The 18,416-nt window shown below is 53.3% G+C and overlaps 5 protein-coding genes and 1 non-coding gene across 6 annotated transcripts; 4 read left to right on the top strand and 2 right to left on the bottom strand.

Moving 5' to 3' along the window:
- Window positions 1-55: 55 nt before the first annotated feature.
- LRP88_13529 (isocitrate dehydrogenase (NAD(+)) IDH2) lies at window positions 56-1,584 on the top strand (the record flags this gene model as incomplete). The annotated part of the gene is made up of 5 exons (XM_083249891.1): window positions 56-136; window positions 228-290; window positions 437-523; window positions 588-710; window positions 793-1,584. 5 exons carry the CDS (start codon window positions 56-58, stop codon window positions 1,582-1,584), a joined length of 1,146 nt encoding a protein of 381 aa, XP_083094225.1.
- A 488-nt stretch (window positions 1,585-2,072) lies between these two features.
- LRP88_13528 lies at window positions 2,073-2,152 on the top strand. The gene has a single exon. It is a non-coding gene; the product is annotated as a tRNA-Ser (tRNA).
- Window positions 2,153-2,835: 683 nt separating this feature from the next.
- On the bottom strand, window positions 2,836-5,957 carry LRP88_13527 (uncharacterized protein; the record flags this gene model as incomplete). The annotated part of the gene is made up of 5 exons (XM_083249890.1): window positions 2,836-3,285; window positions 3,337-3,928; window positions 4,136-5,398; window positions 5,457-5,797; window positions 5,856-5,957. 5 exons carry the CDS (start codon window positions 5,955-5,957, stop codon window positions 2,836-2,838), a joined length of 2,748 nt encoding a protein of 915 aa, XP_083094224.1.
- A 2,729-nt stretch (window positions 5,958-8,686) lies between these two features.
- Window positions 8,687-10,756, top strand: LRP88_13526 (transglutaminase domain-containing protein; the record flags this gene model as incomplete). The annotated part of the gene is made up of 1 exon (XM_083249889.1): window positions 8,687-10,756. The coding sequence occupies one exon, from the start codon at window positions 8,687-8,689 to the stop codon at window positions 10,754-10,756; it is 2,070 nt and encodes a 689-aa protein (XP_083094223.1).
- A 1,840-nt stretch (window positions 10,757-12,596) lies between these two features.
- Window positions 12,597-15,103, top strand: LRP88_13525 (potassium transporter-domain-containing protein; the record flags this gene model as incomplete). Its single annotated transcript, XM_083249888.1, has 4 exons — window positions 12,597-12,761; window positions 12,868-13,953; window positions 14,116-14,168; window positions 14,269-15,103. 4 exons carry the CDS (start codon window positions 12,597-12,599, stop codon window positions 15,101-15,103), a joined length of 2,139 nt encoding a protein of 712 aa, XP_083094222.1.
- A 699-nt stretch (window positions 15,104-15,802) lies between these two features.
- LRP88_13524 (major facilitator superfamily domain-containing protein) lies at window positions 15,803-17,584 on the bottom strand (the record flags this gene model as incomplete). Its single annotated transcript, XM_083249887.1, has 2 exons — window positions 15,803-17,353; window positions 17,405-17,584. The coding sequence occupies 2 exons, from the start codon at window positions 17,582-17,584 to the stop codon at window positions 15,803-15,805; spliced, it is 1,731 nt and encodes a 576-aa protein (XP_083094221.1).
- Window positions 17,585-18,416: the final 832 nt, after the last annotated feature.

Here is an 18,416-nt window from a genome sequence, read left to right as displayed (position 1 = left end):
CTCCTTGCTTCTCCCGCGGTAGTCACCCCGTCTAATTGCATCGCTCGTCCTCAAAATGCTGGCCATTCGAGCTCTCCAGACCTCTGCCTCGCGGCACGCCGTGCGCGCAGCTCCCCGCGCTGCTGTGTCGTGGGCTGTCTACGTATGAGATCACCACCACGCACCGCCAAACTCTCTACATGGGTTCCGGCGCAACACCACCAATCCTTTACTAACTATCTCTACAGAACCGATGCTACTCGACCGCTGGCGAAAAGGTGGCCAAGTATAACGGTACCAAGGATGCCAATGTACGTTTTGCGCTCCCTCATAACACAGCATTTGGATGATCCTAGCGTTCGGCTGGGCCGAGCATGGTGCCGAGATAAAATAGCTCAGTCACAACGCTTGGCTACAGCCTCGGTCACAATTGACAGTCTGCTAACATGATGCGCAGGGCAACTTTCTTGTCAGCTTGATCGAGGGTGACGGTATTGGCCCCGAGATCTCCCAGTCCGTCAAGGACATCTTTGCCGCCGCCAAGGTATGTCATGACAACTCGCCTCGTGTAAGACGAAAAGGCCTGTGCTAACAACAACCACCTCTAGACCCCCATTGCCTGGGAGCCTGTCGACGTCACCCCCATCATCAAGGACGGCAAGACCGCCATCCCCCAGGACGCCATCGACAACATCGAGAAGAACAAGGTTGCCCTCAAGGGTCCCCTCGCTGTATGTTAACCCGAGCGCAAATCCGTCGCATCCGGCGCACCTCGGACAATGAATGGCCATGTCCTCTAACATGATGCTCCAGACCCCCGTTGGCAAGGGCCATGTCTCCCTCAACCTGACCCTCCGCCGAACCTTCAACCTCTTTGCCAACCTGCGACCCTGCCGCTCCGTCGCCGGCTACGAGACCCCCTACGACAACGTCGACACTGTCCTGATCCGAGAGAACACCGAGGGCGAGTACTCTGGCATTGAGCACGTCGTCGTCGATGGTGTCGTCCAGAGCATCAAGCTCATCACCCGCGAGGCCAGCGAGCGTGTCCTCCGATTCGCCTTCCAGCACGCCGAGTCCATTGGCCGCAAGAAGGTCCGCGTCGTCCACAAGGCCACCATCATGAAGCTCTCCGACGGTCTCTTCCTCAAGGTCGCTGAGGAGGTCGCCAAGGACTTCCCCGGCATCGAGTTCGACGCCGAGCTCCTCGACAACAGCTGCCTGAAGATGGTCACCGACCCCACCCCCTACAACGACAAGGTCCTTGTCATGCCCAACCTGTACGGTGACATTCTCTCCGATATGTGCGCCGGTCTCATCGGCGGTCTGGGCCTCACCCCCTCGGGCAACATCGGTGACGAGTGCTCCATCTTCGAGGCCGTCCACGGTTCCGCCCCCGACATTGCCGGCAAGGGCCTGGCCAACCCCACCGCCCTCCTCCTCAGCTCCATCATGATGCTGCGACACATGGGTCTCACCGAGCACGCCTCCCGCATCGAGACCGCCATCTTTGATACCCTCGCCGAGGGCAAGGCCCTGACCGGCGACCTTGGCGGCAAGGCCAAGACCCACGAGTACGCCCAGGCCATCATCTCGAGGCTGTAAATACCCTCCCACCTAGTTTAGATACCTGCTGCTTGGCCCGGATGTAGGCGCGTTTTCCTTTTGGGGAGTGATTGATGTAAACTGTACCACACCTAGATTCAGGCTACGGCGAAATGATTACGGAGTTGTCCTTCACACAGACTCGGATTTCTCATGAGAAACTGGTGACGCCCAGACTACGCACAGATTAGGCTTGGCTGCTGGTGTCTTGGTATAACGAGATATAGTTGATGCATGAATATGAATTTCTTTGTTGAAGCAAAATATGGTCCATGTGCATTGGTGATCTATTTCCATTTCCTTTGTGCAATAATGCGCTCACTACAAGTTGTCCTCGAGCTATTGTTGTGGTGTTGAACCGCTTATCTGGCGGGGTTCTTTATCAGATAAGCGGCCGGGCTAGTAAAACATCCAGGGTAGTGGAGGCGGGGGGATGCTCAACTACTTACACTGCGTTGCGAATACCTTCACAACGAATTCATGCAACCGGGCGGATGGTTTAGTGGAATAATACTCCTATTGTTCATTACTATTGGAGTGGTCCAGGGTTCGAGTCCCTGTTCGCCCAGGCTTCAACGGTCAGATTCAGTGAGATTTCCGTCGCTGTTGCTGACTCCTTTTTGCGGAAACAGGCAGCAACCGGGCCTAGGCCAGCCGCAAAGTAACAACTCTAAATCGGGGGTTTCAGCTCACATGGGATCAATGACACCCCTCCGATGCTTTAAGAGGGAGATAATTAACCATTGTTTTATTAAAAGGAAACAGCCATAAGTTAACGCTTTTATCCACCCCTTTTATACATCTTCAACCCTTACCTACGAACTACTCTTCCACCAGACCAGCACTTACAAGCAAGTGAATTACCGTCAGCAGGCGTAATACTAGGTAGGCACCAACACAATCCAGTCAACGGTCAGTTTCTTCTTCAACGCATTTTCACATCAATTCACAATGGGAACAGCATCATATCTCGGCTCAGTCATGACATGGCATAATTTTAGACCCCACGATATAGTCGAGCCTCAACTCCCAATTCGCTTGAAATTCAGCCCCATTAAAAATGCGTCGCTTCGTGACAGACATACATACAGACCCAGAATCGTGATAACTCGCTATATCCAATTGTCCCATGAATCGCTCCTCCAAGTACTTCCCAAAATTGATGCCGAGGAGCCAAAGGCATCATTTTCCCATCATAAATCACCCATAGCCCCAGGTGCTACCTTTTCCATATCCAACCGACATGCGACTTTACAGTCGTCCAGTCCGAATCTCCTTGTCAAAGATCCTGACCCCCCAAACTTCGAAAAACTGCAACACCCCAACTGTTTTTAGCCGAAGCCGCTTCCCACAGTTTGACGCGTCGTCATCATCCTCGTCGCTTTCACTGTCGGACGCCCAAGTTGGCAGCACCGGGAGAGCGCTGTTATTATGGTGAAGGCCCATAGACAGCTTTTCCTTACCCTTATCTCTCCTCTTGGGCGCCTCGTCAGGAGTGTCTGAAGGCCTGATCACTCGGTCTAGCCTGTCATCTTCCATTGCAATCCACTCCAGCTTCAACTCGGGATGGTGTGAGAGGTTGTCCACGATAAAGTTGAGAATCTCGCGCATGACCCAGATACAAGTGTCATTGTTCCTGAACCGAAGGATGTTGATGGCACGAAGGTTGACCAACCCAGCAAAGTATTGCATAAAGGCATGCTGTCATTCATGTTAGCCGGGCTCGCTCAAGCATTTCACTAGACTTACCACCGCGTGGATGTTCATACTCAGAGCCAGCTCCTCTAGCTGTGCTCCGCGGTTGCAGATGAGAATCATTGCCTTTTGGTTGGCATCCCAGACAGAGCTGTTGGACTCGTCCTTGATCATGAGCCTCTTGAGTGTGGGCATGTGCTTCTTCAGCACCAGTCGACGAATTTGATCAATCGTTACAGTGGTCCGAGGTGCGAAGCTCTCGGGTTTGAACTTGGGGCTTCGTTCCAGCATGAAGAGGTCGTGAAGCTCATTTAGCTGCGACATGCAGGTGAGGAATGCCGTCGACACATTATCCGTAAAGACGCTCCGCAACGCCAGCGGGTGAATCTTGTTCTCCTTGGAAAGCATCGTCCAGATTGGACTCTGGTTTCCCACGTTGAGGAGGGTCAAGTTCCTGATGCACCTCAGGTCAATGGCCCTCGACAGGACGGAGGCTTTGACCGGGATGAGGTGGATTCCCAGTGTTTCAAGGGCGATTCCGCGTGTTTCTCGGATATAGTCGTCCATCGACTGTTGCAGTTCAGCACTGTTTGCCAGTGGCTTTTCCTTGAGTTCTTTCTGGACTTTATGGACTTCGGCGTCGGTTGCCCTTATCTCGCGCTCAACGTCCAAGACGCACTGCTTAAGTCTCTTCATGCGGCCCTCTGCTTCCATGACCTGCTCGATATCCACGCCATTGCTGTCAGCCAGCAGTGTAGTGATCCTCTGATTGAGTGAAATAATATCATTCTGAAGATGCGACAGATTCAACAGGAACGTCTCATAATCCGATCGCTGATCATCTAGTGCTTCGAACAGTTTCTTGAGGCCGGATTTAGAGATCGTAGGTGGCGTCTTCGATGGTGTCTTTGAGGAAGAAGCCGGCTCCGACGTTTCTTGGGGTTGTGGCTCATGTTGCTTGTCATCCGAATCCTTGGTTTGCTGTTCATCGGACTCTTCATCCATGTCTTCCACCATATCCAAATGCTCGATTTCGATGTCGTCGGGCGACAAATCGCCGTTAGATGCCTTGTTTTTGGACCGATCAGGCAAGGTTACCGAAGTCTTGGTCTCTGAGTCCGAACTAGCATCTTTCTCGGCTGGTTGCTCTTGACCATCCTTGGGCGCCGCTGAGCTGCTATCAGACGGTCCATCGGGCTGTTGAGGTGGCTGTTCGCAAGAGTCTGCATACTTTCTTGCAGCCTTTTCGATCATATCCAAAATGTCCTGCTGCGCAGAGGTGAAGTCACGCGAACCGTTGACATGTGACATCAATCTTGAAGACACACTCTTGATAGACGACACAAATTCTTCACGAGGGTCGATCGAATTGCCATTGTTGTCCGGCTCTTGGCCTTCTGGCTGGCTGCACGCCACATCCCGGGGGCTGTGGTGCAATGCCGGCTTCTTGGTGATGGATGATTCAACATCAAAGATCTTTCCTAGGATAGCTTCTTGGAGCTTGCGCTCCTCTTGAGAACGGAATGTCTTTGCAGGGCCAGTTGCATCGAAATTGGTGCTTTGAGAAGCGGGGACAACCTGGAACTCGTCGTCGACATCGGAATCATCCGGATCAGAATCGGGCGGCGGTCGCCTCGCCTGCAATGCCATGGACTCGGAGAGGGACAGGTGCAGCTCAGTCAGGGTCGAGGCTGAGTTTCTGACACATGCTTTCAGCTCAGTTACCGACTCGAGACTGTCTATATCAAGGACGGAGAGGCTTTTTAGTCTCTTGAATCCTGAAAGTGTTGGGGGCTCTTGAGCCTCTGACCCACGCTTTCCAGCTTTTGACTTGGAAAACTGCTTCGACAGGGGCAGCATGGATGGCGGCGAAGCGCTCAAAACCGGTCCCGAGTTCACGCCTGTGAGAGGAGCTGAGAAGACAGGTGGGGGCGGAGGCGGAGGGATGTCATAGTAATGAGCAGTCACTGGTGGAGGGTCGTCAATGACCAGTGGAAGAGGGGGCGGCGTCATGTAATAGGTCTCCCCAGCCTGCATGCGAATGTGGAATTTGGTCAATGTCCTGATCTTGTGCAGTTCTCGGTAGACAGGCCTGCTCAGTTCGACTCGGATGTTCCACCTAAGAGAAGTCAATCGCCGAGGAGTCAAGAAGAATGAAGCAATGCCTAGACACATACCTGAAGGTCTCGAGCGACTTGGCCTTCTTCAGGGTCAGGTAGAGAAGAGTGTTCAGAAACTTGCCGCAACTAGCGCTGTATAGATATGGTTTGTAGGCATGTTCAGCCTTAATGCCAGTGCTCACCGTATCCATGGACAGTTCCCTGAGATGCTTGGCATAGTTGTACTCGCTCGTGGTGAAGGTATCAAGGCCACCTGCGAGACCGTCGATGGGTGACTCGAATCTGACATCATCGTCGTCTGGGAAGAGAATGTTGAAGCTGCGGTAGAGCTGAGCAGAGGCGAGGTCGTGGAAGTGCCGGGAGACGAGCGCGCAACATATCAGATCCGACTGGGAACACTATGAGGGCATTAGTAAATGCATCATGTAGGATGGATATACATCTAGGGCTGCGCACATGGGACAAAATCTCCTGTTGAGTCTCGGCCGGGAGATCCAGAAACGTGAGCGCGGTCCTGGGCGGGGTGGCAGCCTCGTCGCCGGCAGCCTCCGCAACCATGATGTATGAGCGGGGGCAGCGTGGCAACTAGGCTGGCTGGACCGATGACAATGGTTGTCGAGAGGTGTTTGTATGCGGAGAAACAATACGTAGTAGGAGGCGCGGGTGAGAGGATAAAGTTGTCGTCTCGAGGCCGGAGCGGATGGTGGATGAAGCGATGGATGGCTCGTCTCGCGATGCGACTTGGGGATGCGATACGGATGCGCCTGATATTGATGAAGTCGAAAGATGGTCGCCAGTAACAAGAGCCACAAAAAGTTATAGGCTAATACCAAAAAGAGGGAGCCGATGTGGCGATTCCAAAAGGTTATATGTAGGTACCGTAGGCGCTGTCGTTGCTGGCTGTATGTTGAATATGGGATGGGTTGAGGAGGGACATGGGTTGGGGAGAAGCAAGTCGCAAGTCGCTCTGTCGCGGGTCTCAGGTTCCGGGGTCTTTGTTGGTTGGACCTACCGGCGGAGGGCTAAGATGTGGATGCTGGTTGATGTGGATGTGGATGTGGATGCGGACGGTGGGCGGGGCGGATCAACGATTCCCAGTCGGGGCCCGACAGGTCGGGATATGGTGCTACTTTATTACCACGGCGGTTAAAGGAGTCAATAGAATGACAAAGGCTGGACGGTTTATGGGTAAGAGGTTTTCTAGACTGGCTGCTCAGATATATGGTGCATATCTATCTTCACAGACAAACCCTATCGACTACCAGGGTTGCCTTCCAACAGGTAGGTACCCATACTACAAGCAAACCTGCGGCTTGCTCTCCCGACGGCACGAACCGAAAATAGATGATATTAAGCGTGTACCACCAATGGTCTTGGCGTTTCTCGCCCTCCGGCATTGTGTGACAGAGAGAAAACAGAATAAGACTGCTGTAAATGTCCGAGATGAAAGTCAAATCGCCTTGTCTGCAGGGATCACTATTGTTTCAAGGCAAAGTGCGCTGACAAGTGTATTTTGGAGTCAGACAGTCAGACAGTCAGTCATTCACTCACCCGCTAGCCAGGCATCTTTGTTGGTTAGTGGAGATACTCAGTGCTGTTCTTGAAATCAGAGTCAAGAATACGGTGAAGCCGACAGTGAGGCGTCTGGTCTGCCTGACAATGAATATGCCGCTGCTGAATTCTCCCACAGACTCTGGGCGATCTCATCGACACGTGGCCATACTTGACTTGCAGCCCTGCCTGTCGGGACCCTGTGCTGTTGGCAATGAGACATCCCATCTGATCTCAGGACGGGAATGGATGTTTAAACATTTACAACCATCCGGGTCACCCGCACTTGCATTTGCGGAGGCAACCATGTAGTTGGACCAAGACGCTGGTGAACACAAAAAGTTGGCAAATTTTTCTGTGCAACAAAGCTTGATACCATACAAAGTGTGTGTACTCTGGTTTTTGTGCGAGTGCTTTGGGCACGTTACTCTGCAGCCCCTTTGTTGCTTGGACTTTGTGTTGGTAGGGTGAAAGAAGGTAGTATTCTCATCCAGATATCGCCATGGGACGAACCCGCAGCCCACCCTGAATCACAGGGACAACTGCGAGGCTAAAGCCCGTCGGTTCGGCAATGTACATGATGCATTAGTCGTCTAACTAATAATTCCCATTTCCAGATGCCCCCAAAATCTACGTGTTGTACTTATTTAGCGTAACTGTCTGGCCCCGCGCCCCGGTGCCCCGTGCGGGTTACGGCACATTGACCCGAATCGATTGTCGATCGAACGTTCAGAGAGGATGTTTCCCGTATTTATTGGGGGCTGTGTTTGAGTTCTAGGCATTTTTAGAACCCATAATACCTGCAAGTGACGATAATTTGCTACGCCGCAAATGGATCAAATACTACACTGTACCTAAGCGATGCCGAGTTTCTCAGGCTTTCGTTCCCCTTGCAGAGCCGTCTCCAGGGTATGGGATGCACAGATGCATCGGGAGATGGGACCCTCCACATGCTGTTGGGACGACGAATACAGTGTGACTCAGCTTTGAAACTGAAATTATCTCTGGATCAAGGACTGCAGTTGAGTTGGCCAGTTCTCGCGCAGCCAGCACTCTCCTTTAACCTGGACAACTCATGGGCTAAAGTAGTCCAGCCTGGGCACAGATATAGAATCTGATGCTGAGCGACAAGCTGCCACGGGCTATGCTGGTGTTACATGGAAGCGTCTTGACCAAGTCATCGGGCTAAATCAATAAAACATCCAAAAGAATAGGCAGGAAAGAGACAATATTGTCATGGTGTGATCATCAGCGTAATTTTAGCAGCCAAGATTGCAAGATCGGTTGGCTCTAGAATATGATGAAACTCAAGCTGGAGCAGGATCTTCCACTCCCCGCCCTCGAAACTGCGGCTCCAGGTCCCACCTACAGGGCTGTGTCCGACCCCTTCAATCAGCGCTCAAGCACATGGACAGGACAGTGGTCGCCTGGGGCCTGGGCAGACCCCAAATCCTTCGAGACTTTCCATATCTTCCAATTCATCCCACCATGGAGGCCCTTCTTCCTTGAGTCACCTTCAACATCTCCCTCGCTGTCGTTACCTACCTATCCTCTCGCTAGACTTCGAGTCACAACCTCGCATTCGTCTTCTTCGCTGGCAACTGACGTGGCCGTCCCGTCTACTGTTGCTTGTCGCCACGCTCCAGCCGCACCTCCACCTTCCGGTTTTCGCAGACCATACAAGGCACCTCTTGAACAAAATCGCACATTTGAGGCCCCTTTTACCTGCCAACATCATGGCCGAGACCGAGGAGCCCCAGTTCAACAGTCTGGCTGAGAGAATTGCCGCTCTCAAGAAGCAACAGAGTTTTACTGGCGCCCCGAGTCCTGAGCCCTTTCGCAAGCGGCCTCCCCCTCCACCCCCTCCCGGCCGTCCTGCGGTTGAGGCCAGGAGCCAGACGGTGCCAGTCATTTCAACAACAGCTGATGCCCCCGTTAAAAGCAATCCATTGATTCCTCCGAGGCCCAAGAGGATCGTTTCGACTCCTGCTGTAGAGCAAACTATAGCAGAATCTCCACATGATGAGGCCCAACATCGTCGTCCTGGGGGCCCACCTCCGCTCCCAAGTCGCACATCGTCGATGCAGCCAGCGCCGACCTTGCCACCGCGGCGCGCATCAACACAACCTCCTGGGTTGATGGTCAGGCGTGGCTCTGGCTCTTCAGAGCTATCGCAGCATTCCACATTATCTACACTGTCTGCAGGGCGGCCCCCTTCGTCAATCACAAGCCAAGGTTCTGAAGGCACGCCTGGGCACAAGCTACCTCCAGCCTATGATCCAGCAAGCCTCCCAAAGTTACCGCCAACTCGAAGGGAACGAGAGGAGGCTGCAGCTGCCGCCAAGGCAGTAAAGACCAAGCGGTCTATACCTTCACTCCGACCTCCCAAGAGTGCCGAGCCTGCACTGCCGCCACGGCCAAGTCTTCCACCAAGACTCCCTTCGCGCCCAGCCAAGCCACAGGCGAGTGCCGTTCCCGAGCCTCAGGAGACAGCCCAGCCCAAGAAACTGCCTCCTAGGACATCTACAAACATCAAAACAAACACTAAAACACCCGTCATTATTGGATTCTCGTCCAGACAAAAGCCTTCACATGAAGATGACTCCCAAGAACCCCCCATACCAGCCGTGCGGCCTCGTATACCTAGCCGTCCACGCTCAGAGGATGAGCCTCCGCCAATCCCTACCTCATCGCGCCCCTCAGCGGCCCAGATCGAGGCATTCACGGTCCGAGCTGCTACTCCAGTAGCGCCGGTATACGGTTGCCTCATTTGTCGAGATTGGAGTGGCCCCGATACCGTGGCAGCGCAATATCCTAGGGGTTCGTTGCCGAGAACCGACCCTACTGGGTATTTGGCAAAGGTGCTCTGTGACCCATTCCCGTCTTATACGGACAAGGCGCGAGCCATATTCACCTGGTTCCATCATAACATTGACTACGACACGGCCGCATTTTTCGGCAATAATGTCAGACACATGACTGCCGAGGACACTATCTTCACTGGAAAAGCCGTCTGCGCAGGGTACGCAGAGACATACAAGGCGATCGCAAACAGAGCTGGGCTCGAATGCGTCGTTGTCACTGGCCATGGAAAGGGATTCGGATACACACCACTCAAGAAGGGTGAGCGTCCTCCGCCGGCCAAGCCAGACGGGCATGCCTGGAACGCAGTCCGTATCGATGGCGGGGATTGGAAGCTTTTGGACGCTTGCTGGGGTGCTGGTCATGTGTGCGGACAAAACTACACGGCCAAGTTTTCGCCTGTGCAGTTCGTAAGTTCCAACGAGGATTTTGGCAGAAGACATTTCCCAGCCGAGTCACGCTATCAATTCCGCTCCGACGGCCAGGTTGTGGGTTGGGACGCGTACTACACCGGCGGCATCGATGGGGAACCCCATACGATGTGCGGGACAACTGCAGATGAAGGAATTGCCGAGTATAGCGTGGAGCCGAAACAACTCCATCTCTCCGTCGACAGCGGCGAGATCGTGCGGTTTCAGTTCTCCAAAGCCTGCGAACACTGGTCATCCAAGATGAACGGCGGCAAGGAACGCCTAGTGATCCTCAGCCTCCCCCGGGGCGAGGGAACCCGCGACGAAATGGTGCCACTGCAGACTGACGGCTATTGGTATTGGATCGATGTCAATGCGAAGAACCTGGGTCCTCGGGGCAAGTCGGTTAGGCTGATTGTCCTGACAAAATTCGGCGATCATGACCCGAGGGGTGTCACGGGTGACGAGTTCCTTGCCAAGATCGGCAGATACGCAATGCAGTGGGAGTACCTTGTAACCTGGGATTTGGTTTGAGGTCTGGTGGTATATTCAACATGGTTGATGTGGAGTCTTGGGGTTGACATAATACTACAAGTTGCAAAGACTCTTACGATATAGACGCCAAGATAGTAGGTCAAACTAGGAATTTCCCGCCCTGCATTGAGATGCACGAACCAACGATGACCAGCGTTCTGGAACACAGGTGCGATTTATTGGTTGGGGTTTGCTAAGTGCTGTATTCCCAGCGTAAAGCCGGAATGGCGCTGGAAGATTATCGCCAAGTTATGCGGCAACGCGGCTGTTTCTTGGAAATCGGCACCAATACGGCGCAAGTCCAAATAATCGAACGTGAGGCTTATACATGACTTCATCCATGCAGCCTCATTTGTGGTTTGAGAGTCTGAAAACTCTTTCTCAGAATTTGACACCACCTACAAGTACCCAGTATCAATCAGCATGATCATGACCAACACCACTATTACAAATGCTCAACTGATGTAGTGGGGATATATTTTCAAACCTCCACAATTAGATCCATGCGAGTAAGCTGCTTATACCCCGAGATGATTTCTCTTTTCTCCATCGTCGGCCTTTCTTCTGCTGTGGGTTCTGCAACCGTGAAACCTGAGGGAGGGGGCGTGATGCTATGGGTGATGGAGGCATGTGGTCGCAACTTCCTTCTCCAATTCTAATGCAGCCGGCCTCGGAAGGAAAGAGCACCTCAGACCACCCAAGTTCTTCCAGTTTTTGTTATGGAGACCTTGTATCCTCAACGCTTTGCGCACTGACTGGGACATACATCGGATTGCAACATGCTTGGCTCGGCAGAAAGAATCACAATCACACTATCACCGTAAGACTCCAAGACCTCTCAAGCAATCACGTGGGTCTCTGGTGAGACTCGGATGGAGGGCTCGTGGATACAGACTGACAGGATTCTTTGCCCTTTCACCGAAGGTTCCGCCCGCCACAAAAGCCAGAGGCTGGCTCGAACGGTCATGGTCGCATGCGGGAAATCTCGGTAGCCCTCATGTGTGGTCTCGGACGACCGAAAGGACCCCTACGGCGAGGACAGAGAAGCAGCCAAGAAACGGCCAAGAGACACCAAGAACGAACCAAGCTTTTAGCGGCTCGGCTTTTTGTCTGCGGACGTGACCGTCTTGGGTCAAGCCCTTGGCTCTTCCACGGGGCAAAATCGACTATCCCCGCACTTCTCGAGGGCTAGATTGGAGGGAGGACTCAAGACCTTGAGGTCTTGGGGCAGGTGATTGGGGCGTCGCGGCGCGCCATTGGACCATCACTTTTGAGGACAAGGAGATGCTTGCCAAGATGGCACCTCTCTCCGACATTCTCGACTAACTGTGGGCAGCTTTCTCGGCCGTATCTTGGCCACAAAGCCGTGCTGCCGATGACGAGAGCGAGGAGGCAATTGGGGGGAGACTTGGCCTGCCTGCACACGCACACAGCCCCGAGGCCTGCAGACGCCTGCAGCGCAGCTTCTACGCAGGCCATCCATCGACGTCTGCGGGCGTGCTCTACTGGGTGGAGATGTCCGAGAAATTAGGTCTAGGCGAGTACGCGACGGCCTATCAGCACCGCAACAGACGACGCCTGTGACTTCTTGGCGGCCAAGATAGGCGCCGTTTGCCAGACTTGTGGCTGTTGCCAGAGTGGATCGCCCAGAAGCCAAGTTCACCAGCAAGATGGCGTCCGGCCGATGAGCCCGGTCATCGCTTGGACGGCTTAGGCTCGTCATTCTACGCCATCCCAGTCCCAGCATGGCCAGAGTATATAACCCCGGGCCCCAGGTTTTGGCCCCTTGTCCTCTGGATCTCCAGCGTCACCGAGTGACCCATCGCGACCAAAGATCGAAATGATCTCATACAATGCTCGTAACCAGAGGATAGAAGCCTGGGTCAACGCGGCCACCGAAGAGAGCGAAGACGCCGCCCCCACAGACCCCGAAGCCCGCGACCTGCATGACCAGGAGAAAGCCCAGCGAATCGAACATGAGGATCTGTGTCGTGAGAATAAGCAGGTAGGTCCCGCATCGTCGGCCCAACCTCCATGCCGGCAATCAATGTGTTGCTTGCTTGTTGTATCGTCGAGTGCCGTTTTGTTCTGACTTGTGATTGTGTAAAAAGACCTACAAGGGCCGCGTTTTGCTATGGCTCGCCCTCCAGAGTACCGGTGTCGTCTATGGTGACATTGGCACCAGCCCTCTCTACGTCTTCAGCTCGACCTTTACCGAACAACCATCGTGGCAAGACCTCGTGGGCGCCCTGTCAATAATCATCTGGTCGCTCACCCTCATCGTGACTGTCAAGTACTGCTTCATTGTGCTGTCAGCCGATGATGACGGCCAGGGAGGCACCTTTGCCGTCTACTCGTTGCTCGCCCGCTATGCCAACATTGTCCGAACCGACCCCAGCGGCCCCGAGAGGATTGTGGTGCGCCTGGATCGCGAAACTGGAGCCGAATTGCCGCCAGCCGGGAGGATAGTACGAGACTTCCTCGAAAGGAGCCGAGCCGCAAAGGCGGTCCTCAAGATTGTCGGCATCCTAGGAGTCGCCATGGTCATGGCCGATAGCGTCTTGACACCCGCCCAGTCCGTACTGGGTGCCGTCCAGGGCATTCAGGTTGTGAGGCCCGATCTGGGAAGGTCTGCCATCGTGGGGATTAGCTGCGCGATACTCGTCTTCCTCTTCCTACTCCAACCACTCGGTACATCCAAGATTGGTACGACCTTCGCGCCAGTGGTCATGGTCTGGCTCTTCTTCAACTTTGCCGTCGGCATTGTTAACCTCGTCCGATACGATCACACCGTGCTCAAGGCCTTTAGCCCACACTACGCCTTTACATATTTGATCCGAAACGACTCGACCGGCTGGAAGTCCCTGGGCGGTTTGCTGTTGGCATTCACAGGAGTCGAATCTCTCTTTGCAGACCTGGGTGCCTTCGGGAAAAGAGCCATTCAGCTCTCCTGGCTGGTCCTGGCCTACCCTTGCCTGCTTATCACATACTGTGGCCAAGCTGCCTTTATTGCCCACGACAAGGATGAGACGGCCTTCACGAACCCTTTCTTCCATACGGTGCCCGAAGGCAGCTTCTATTTCAGCCTGATCATTGCCATTCTTGCAGCTATTGTTGCGAGCCAGGCCTTGATCACCAGCTCATTCCAACTCATCTCGCAGCTTATGAGGCTGAGCTACTTCCCACATATCAAGACAGTTCACACCAGTCGCCAGTTCCACGACCAGATTTATATGCCCTTTGCGAACTGGCTGCTGATGATCGGCACTGTTGTGGTCACAGCTGTCTACAATAACGTAAGTTGGTCCTTACGACTCTAATTTGACCATTTTCTGACCTACTTTGGAATAGACAACGAGTCTGGGCCATGCCTACGGTGCCTGCGTCATTCTCGTCACGTTTATCACGACTTGTCTAGTGTCTCTAGTGGCCCTCATCGTTTGGCGAGTGCCGACCATGGTTGTGCTGTTTGGATTCCTAGTCTTCATTCTCCTGGACAGTATCTACCTCAGCGCTGCAATGAACAAGGTACCGGATGGTGGTTGGTTCGCCATCGTGCTATCGTTCATCCTTTCAACCGTCTTCATACTCTGGCGATGGGGTAAGGAGCAACAATGGGAGGCGGAAATCAAGGATGTGGTAGATCCGGCCGACTTTCTGCTTTCGTCCCGCAGCACCTCTCGCAACAACTCGATTGCTAGAGAGGCGGGAGATAGTTCGATCCGTTCGGTCCGTCTTCGACTCGCCCCCGAGTTTGGAGGCGGAAGCATCACGCCGGCCCCAGGTCTCGGCATCTTCTTCGACAAGGTTGGCGGCAGCGGCGATCACATCCCAAAAGTGTTTACACAATTCATCCGAAAATTCCAGACTCGGCCGCAGGTTATTGTCTTCTTCCACATGCGGCCCCTGTCTCAACCCACAGTGCCCTACGACCAGCGATTCGTCATTTCCCGTGTCACGACCAAGATCCCCTCCTGCTATCAGATTGTGCTGCGACATGGTTACATGGACGACATTCTTACACCAAACCTGGCCCGTATCATCGTGAATGAGCTTATGACGTTCATCACGAGGGGCCCGTTCCCACCAGATGAAAGCGACTTGCCTCCAGATGTACGAGACGAGCTGGATGCCCTTCGGTCCGCGGAGGAGGCCCAAACGGTATATCTCATGGGCAAGCAAACGATGCGAGTGCAGAAACGAGAGAAACGAACACTCAAGAACATTTGCCGACGTGTGGCGCTTGAAGCATTCTTGTGGATCAGGGAGAATTCTCGAACCAAGCTGGCCAACCTAGATATTGACCCCGACAGTCTCGTCGAGGTGGGCTTTGTAAAGGAGATATAAGGGAGGGCGATTGTATATTTTTTATGAAGCGATACCCGGCATACACCACGGATAAAGAAGAAGCTGGAGTTTTTGGATTTCGTTTTTCTTTCTTTTCATTTTTGATATCTGGGCAGGACATCTGAGCAACAAAAACACACCCAAAAGGCGCTTTGTCGGTTTTTATCTCTATCTGGGTCGGTTGGTGGGTTTGGGAGGTTAAACTGAAGATTATTTATATTGTTCGGGAACTTGGGTAGCGTCGACGATGTTTACGAATCTCTCCACTTCGATCCTGTCGCCGGGGTCGCTTTTGCTTAGATAGTACGGAAAGGGTTTGATATACCCAAAAAGCAATTGCTATTGAAACGATGAATGATCTCAGTCTCTGGTCCTGGGCCTGTTCTGGTGATATTGATGTCTTTGAGACTAAGATGAAGGCTTGAGACAATCTAATAAGCTTAGATTGCCCTGGCATCTGGACATTCCAGAAATGATGTTGGGGACTCGAGTTCTTAGGCATTTACATGTGAGAGGTATTCATGACACTATTTCTCAGTTGGTTGTATCCCACTGTGGAGAATCTTTTTGTATGAACGCGAGTATTTCGACTTATCCAGCTAAAGACTTTTGTACGAGATTTACAGAATTTCAATATTATGTGCCATAGATTTACCCCTGATGCTAACCATGGTTGAGGGCCCACAGCGTTGCCATGCTTTACCACTTGAAGTTCTCTCTCTTCCGTATCCTGCCGCCATACTTGTACACAATCGTAGGGATAGGGATCAACGCGATGGCGATGAAACCCAACAGCGAGTTCCCCCAGCCAACGCCGAGGGATGTGAACATCTCTGGTCCGGCGAGGGGCAGGAATGCAGCTACGACGCTGCGCATAACAGAAAATGCGGCGAGAGCACTGGCGGCGTAATGGGCATAGGCGTCGATCAGGTACGCCTGGATGGGCATCCACGTCCCCACGATGCCAATGCCAAACGGCACGAGACCAATTACGGGAACGATCCAGTGAACTGCCTTATCGGCGGACCAGCCGTACCAGAAGAAGGTTATAGGGAAGATAAAGGCAAAGTAGATGCAGTCCGGGAGGCGCATCTCGGGCTCATAGACGCCGTTGTTGGCCTTTGTCATGCGGACGACAGTCTTGTCGGACAAGGCTGAGAAGACGGAGAGCCCGACCATGTAGCCGATGAGCAGGGACAGGTAAACGATGCCCGTTATGCCGATGGACCAGTGGTAACTGCCCTGGAACACCATGGGGATAGTGTTGAAGAGGAGGTAGAGGCATCCGTACGAGAAGGCGATGTAGAGCGACACGCCAAACACGATGGGGGAACTGAAGAGTAGACGGAGGGGTCGTGTGAGGCCATTGAGGAGGATTCGACGACGAGTCAGAATAGGGGCGGATGGGTCGATGTAGCAGCTGCGTAGCTCTGGCCGGTTGAGCTCCTTTCGAAGACGCCTTGTCTTTCGGCGGATGAGGACTTGGTGGTTTGTCTCGCAGCTCAGGACGGCGATGGCGATGACAATGATGGTGGCAGGAATAAAGGTGATCCAGTTGACCCAACGCCATCCGATAGTCTCAGCGACGAAGCCGCCAATAACTGGCGCGGTCGAGGGACCGATCATGGTTCCAATCATCCAGAGGGTCATGGCCTTGCCTCGTTCGCTGACAGGAAAGAGGTCGGCGACGATAGCACCTCCAACAGTCTGGGAAGCGGAACCACCGAGGCCACACATGAAGCGGAAGAAGATGAGGGTGTCGAGGGATGGGGCGAGGGCACACCCAATAAGCCAGGCGCAGAAGAAGGCATTCGCGCCGGTGATGATGATGTGTCGGCCGTAAATCTCGGACAAGGGCGAGAGGAAGAGGGGACCAACAGCATAACCTAACAAGAAGATGCTAACAGGCATAGAACTCTTAGTTAGGTCAGTCTCGTGGTATGTCTCCGCAACGTAGGAGATTGTCGGTGCCAAGATGGAAGATGCAAAGGGCGTCATGAAGGTGATGGCGGAGAGAAGGCCAGTGATGAACCACTTGCGCGACTGAGAAAAGTTGAGAGGGTGTTGAGGATCATGTTGGCTCTCCCAGCCGACGATGCCATTGTCCAGGTCCATGACTGGGTGTACAGGCGGCGGTAGTCTCTCTCTCGTCTTGCTCTTGGCTAGAGAGAGGCGGCTGATGATGCTACGATGTGTCTTGCGGCTGGCATTTGTCGCTCGGGTTTCAGTCCTCTCAGCTTGAATCATGTCCTATGGATATGTCAGTAGAGCCATATGGCTTTGTAAACAGCCAATACTTACATCTTGGGCCTCAATGTCAAAGTCTTCGGGTGACTCCCGCCCTTTCTTCTCGTTGATTTCATCCTCTTTGTCTGAGATTACCGATGGAGATGAGAGAGTAGCCTCCTTGTCTTCCACCGCGGCAGTATTTTTCTCTCGAATAGACCCAGAGGCCTCTCCCTTTTCGCTGCTAGAGCTCATTGTACTGAGAACATCAACTCAACAATGTTCTTGACGAGTCCCATAAGCCGACTGAAGCCGGACTGAAGTTCAAGTTGTAGTTTTTGGCCAAAGACCACAAGACAGATGGTGGTGAGAATACAAACAAAACAACAAGAACAGCGCAAAGTGAGGTAGGCAATCGGGAGGATATCAAGACAAAATATTGCATCAAGAGGGCATCCATCCGTATTTCAAATCAAATCAGACAGGGCCACCATCTATCCCCACCCCTATATCCGGCGGAGTGGAGATGCCATGGCCAAGCCATCGGGGATCGGAGCCGAGGAGCAGGCCGGCCCCACGGATCTGTCGATGGCAAGGCGCATGATGAGCAGTGAAAGGGGATCGGATCGACAATGGTTGCGAGTTGCGCCGGCAGAAGAGGAGTTGACAATGGTTGAGAAGCCGGGAACTAGACGGATGTACATCGTTGAAAAAGAGCGAGGTGGGAACCCTTGCTCGGGGAATGACTCAATAGCGACGCTGAAGTTCCACTGAAGTACGCAAAAGCAGCTCATGCATAAGTATCGGAGATGCTGCTTTAGGCGTCGTATCGACTCCCCTCGTTCGTTAGGAACCTACGGGTCCCCAAAGACCTTCTATTGGCTCAAGATGTTAGCTCCCGCCGCTTCAACCAGCCAATAAAGCCAGGCCAGGCTTTGGGTACATACCCGCAGTTCCTAAGTTCCGAATCGAGTCGGTATTAAAGACCATCATGGGTCATGACGGTGTTTTCGAACCGGAGTCTTGGGGGCCGGTGTGGCATGAGGTGCTGACGAACATGCTGCAGGTGAGATTGGGTCTCGCGGCG

This window comes from Fusarium phalaenopsidis (assembly GCF_050370095.1).
Source record: "Fusarium phalaenopsidis strain FUZ10S chromosome Unknown contig_32332, whole genome shotgun sequence".
NCBI classification, from domain to species: domain Eukaryota; kingdom Fungi; phylum Ascomycota; class Sordariomycetes; order Hypocreales; family Nectriaceae; genus Fusarium; species Fusarium phalaenopsidis.
Note: the sequence above shows the minus strand (reverse complement) of the source record. Positions and strands in the feature narration are given on the sequence as shown.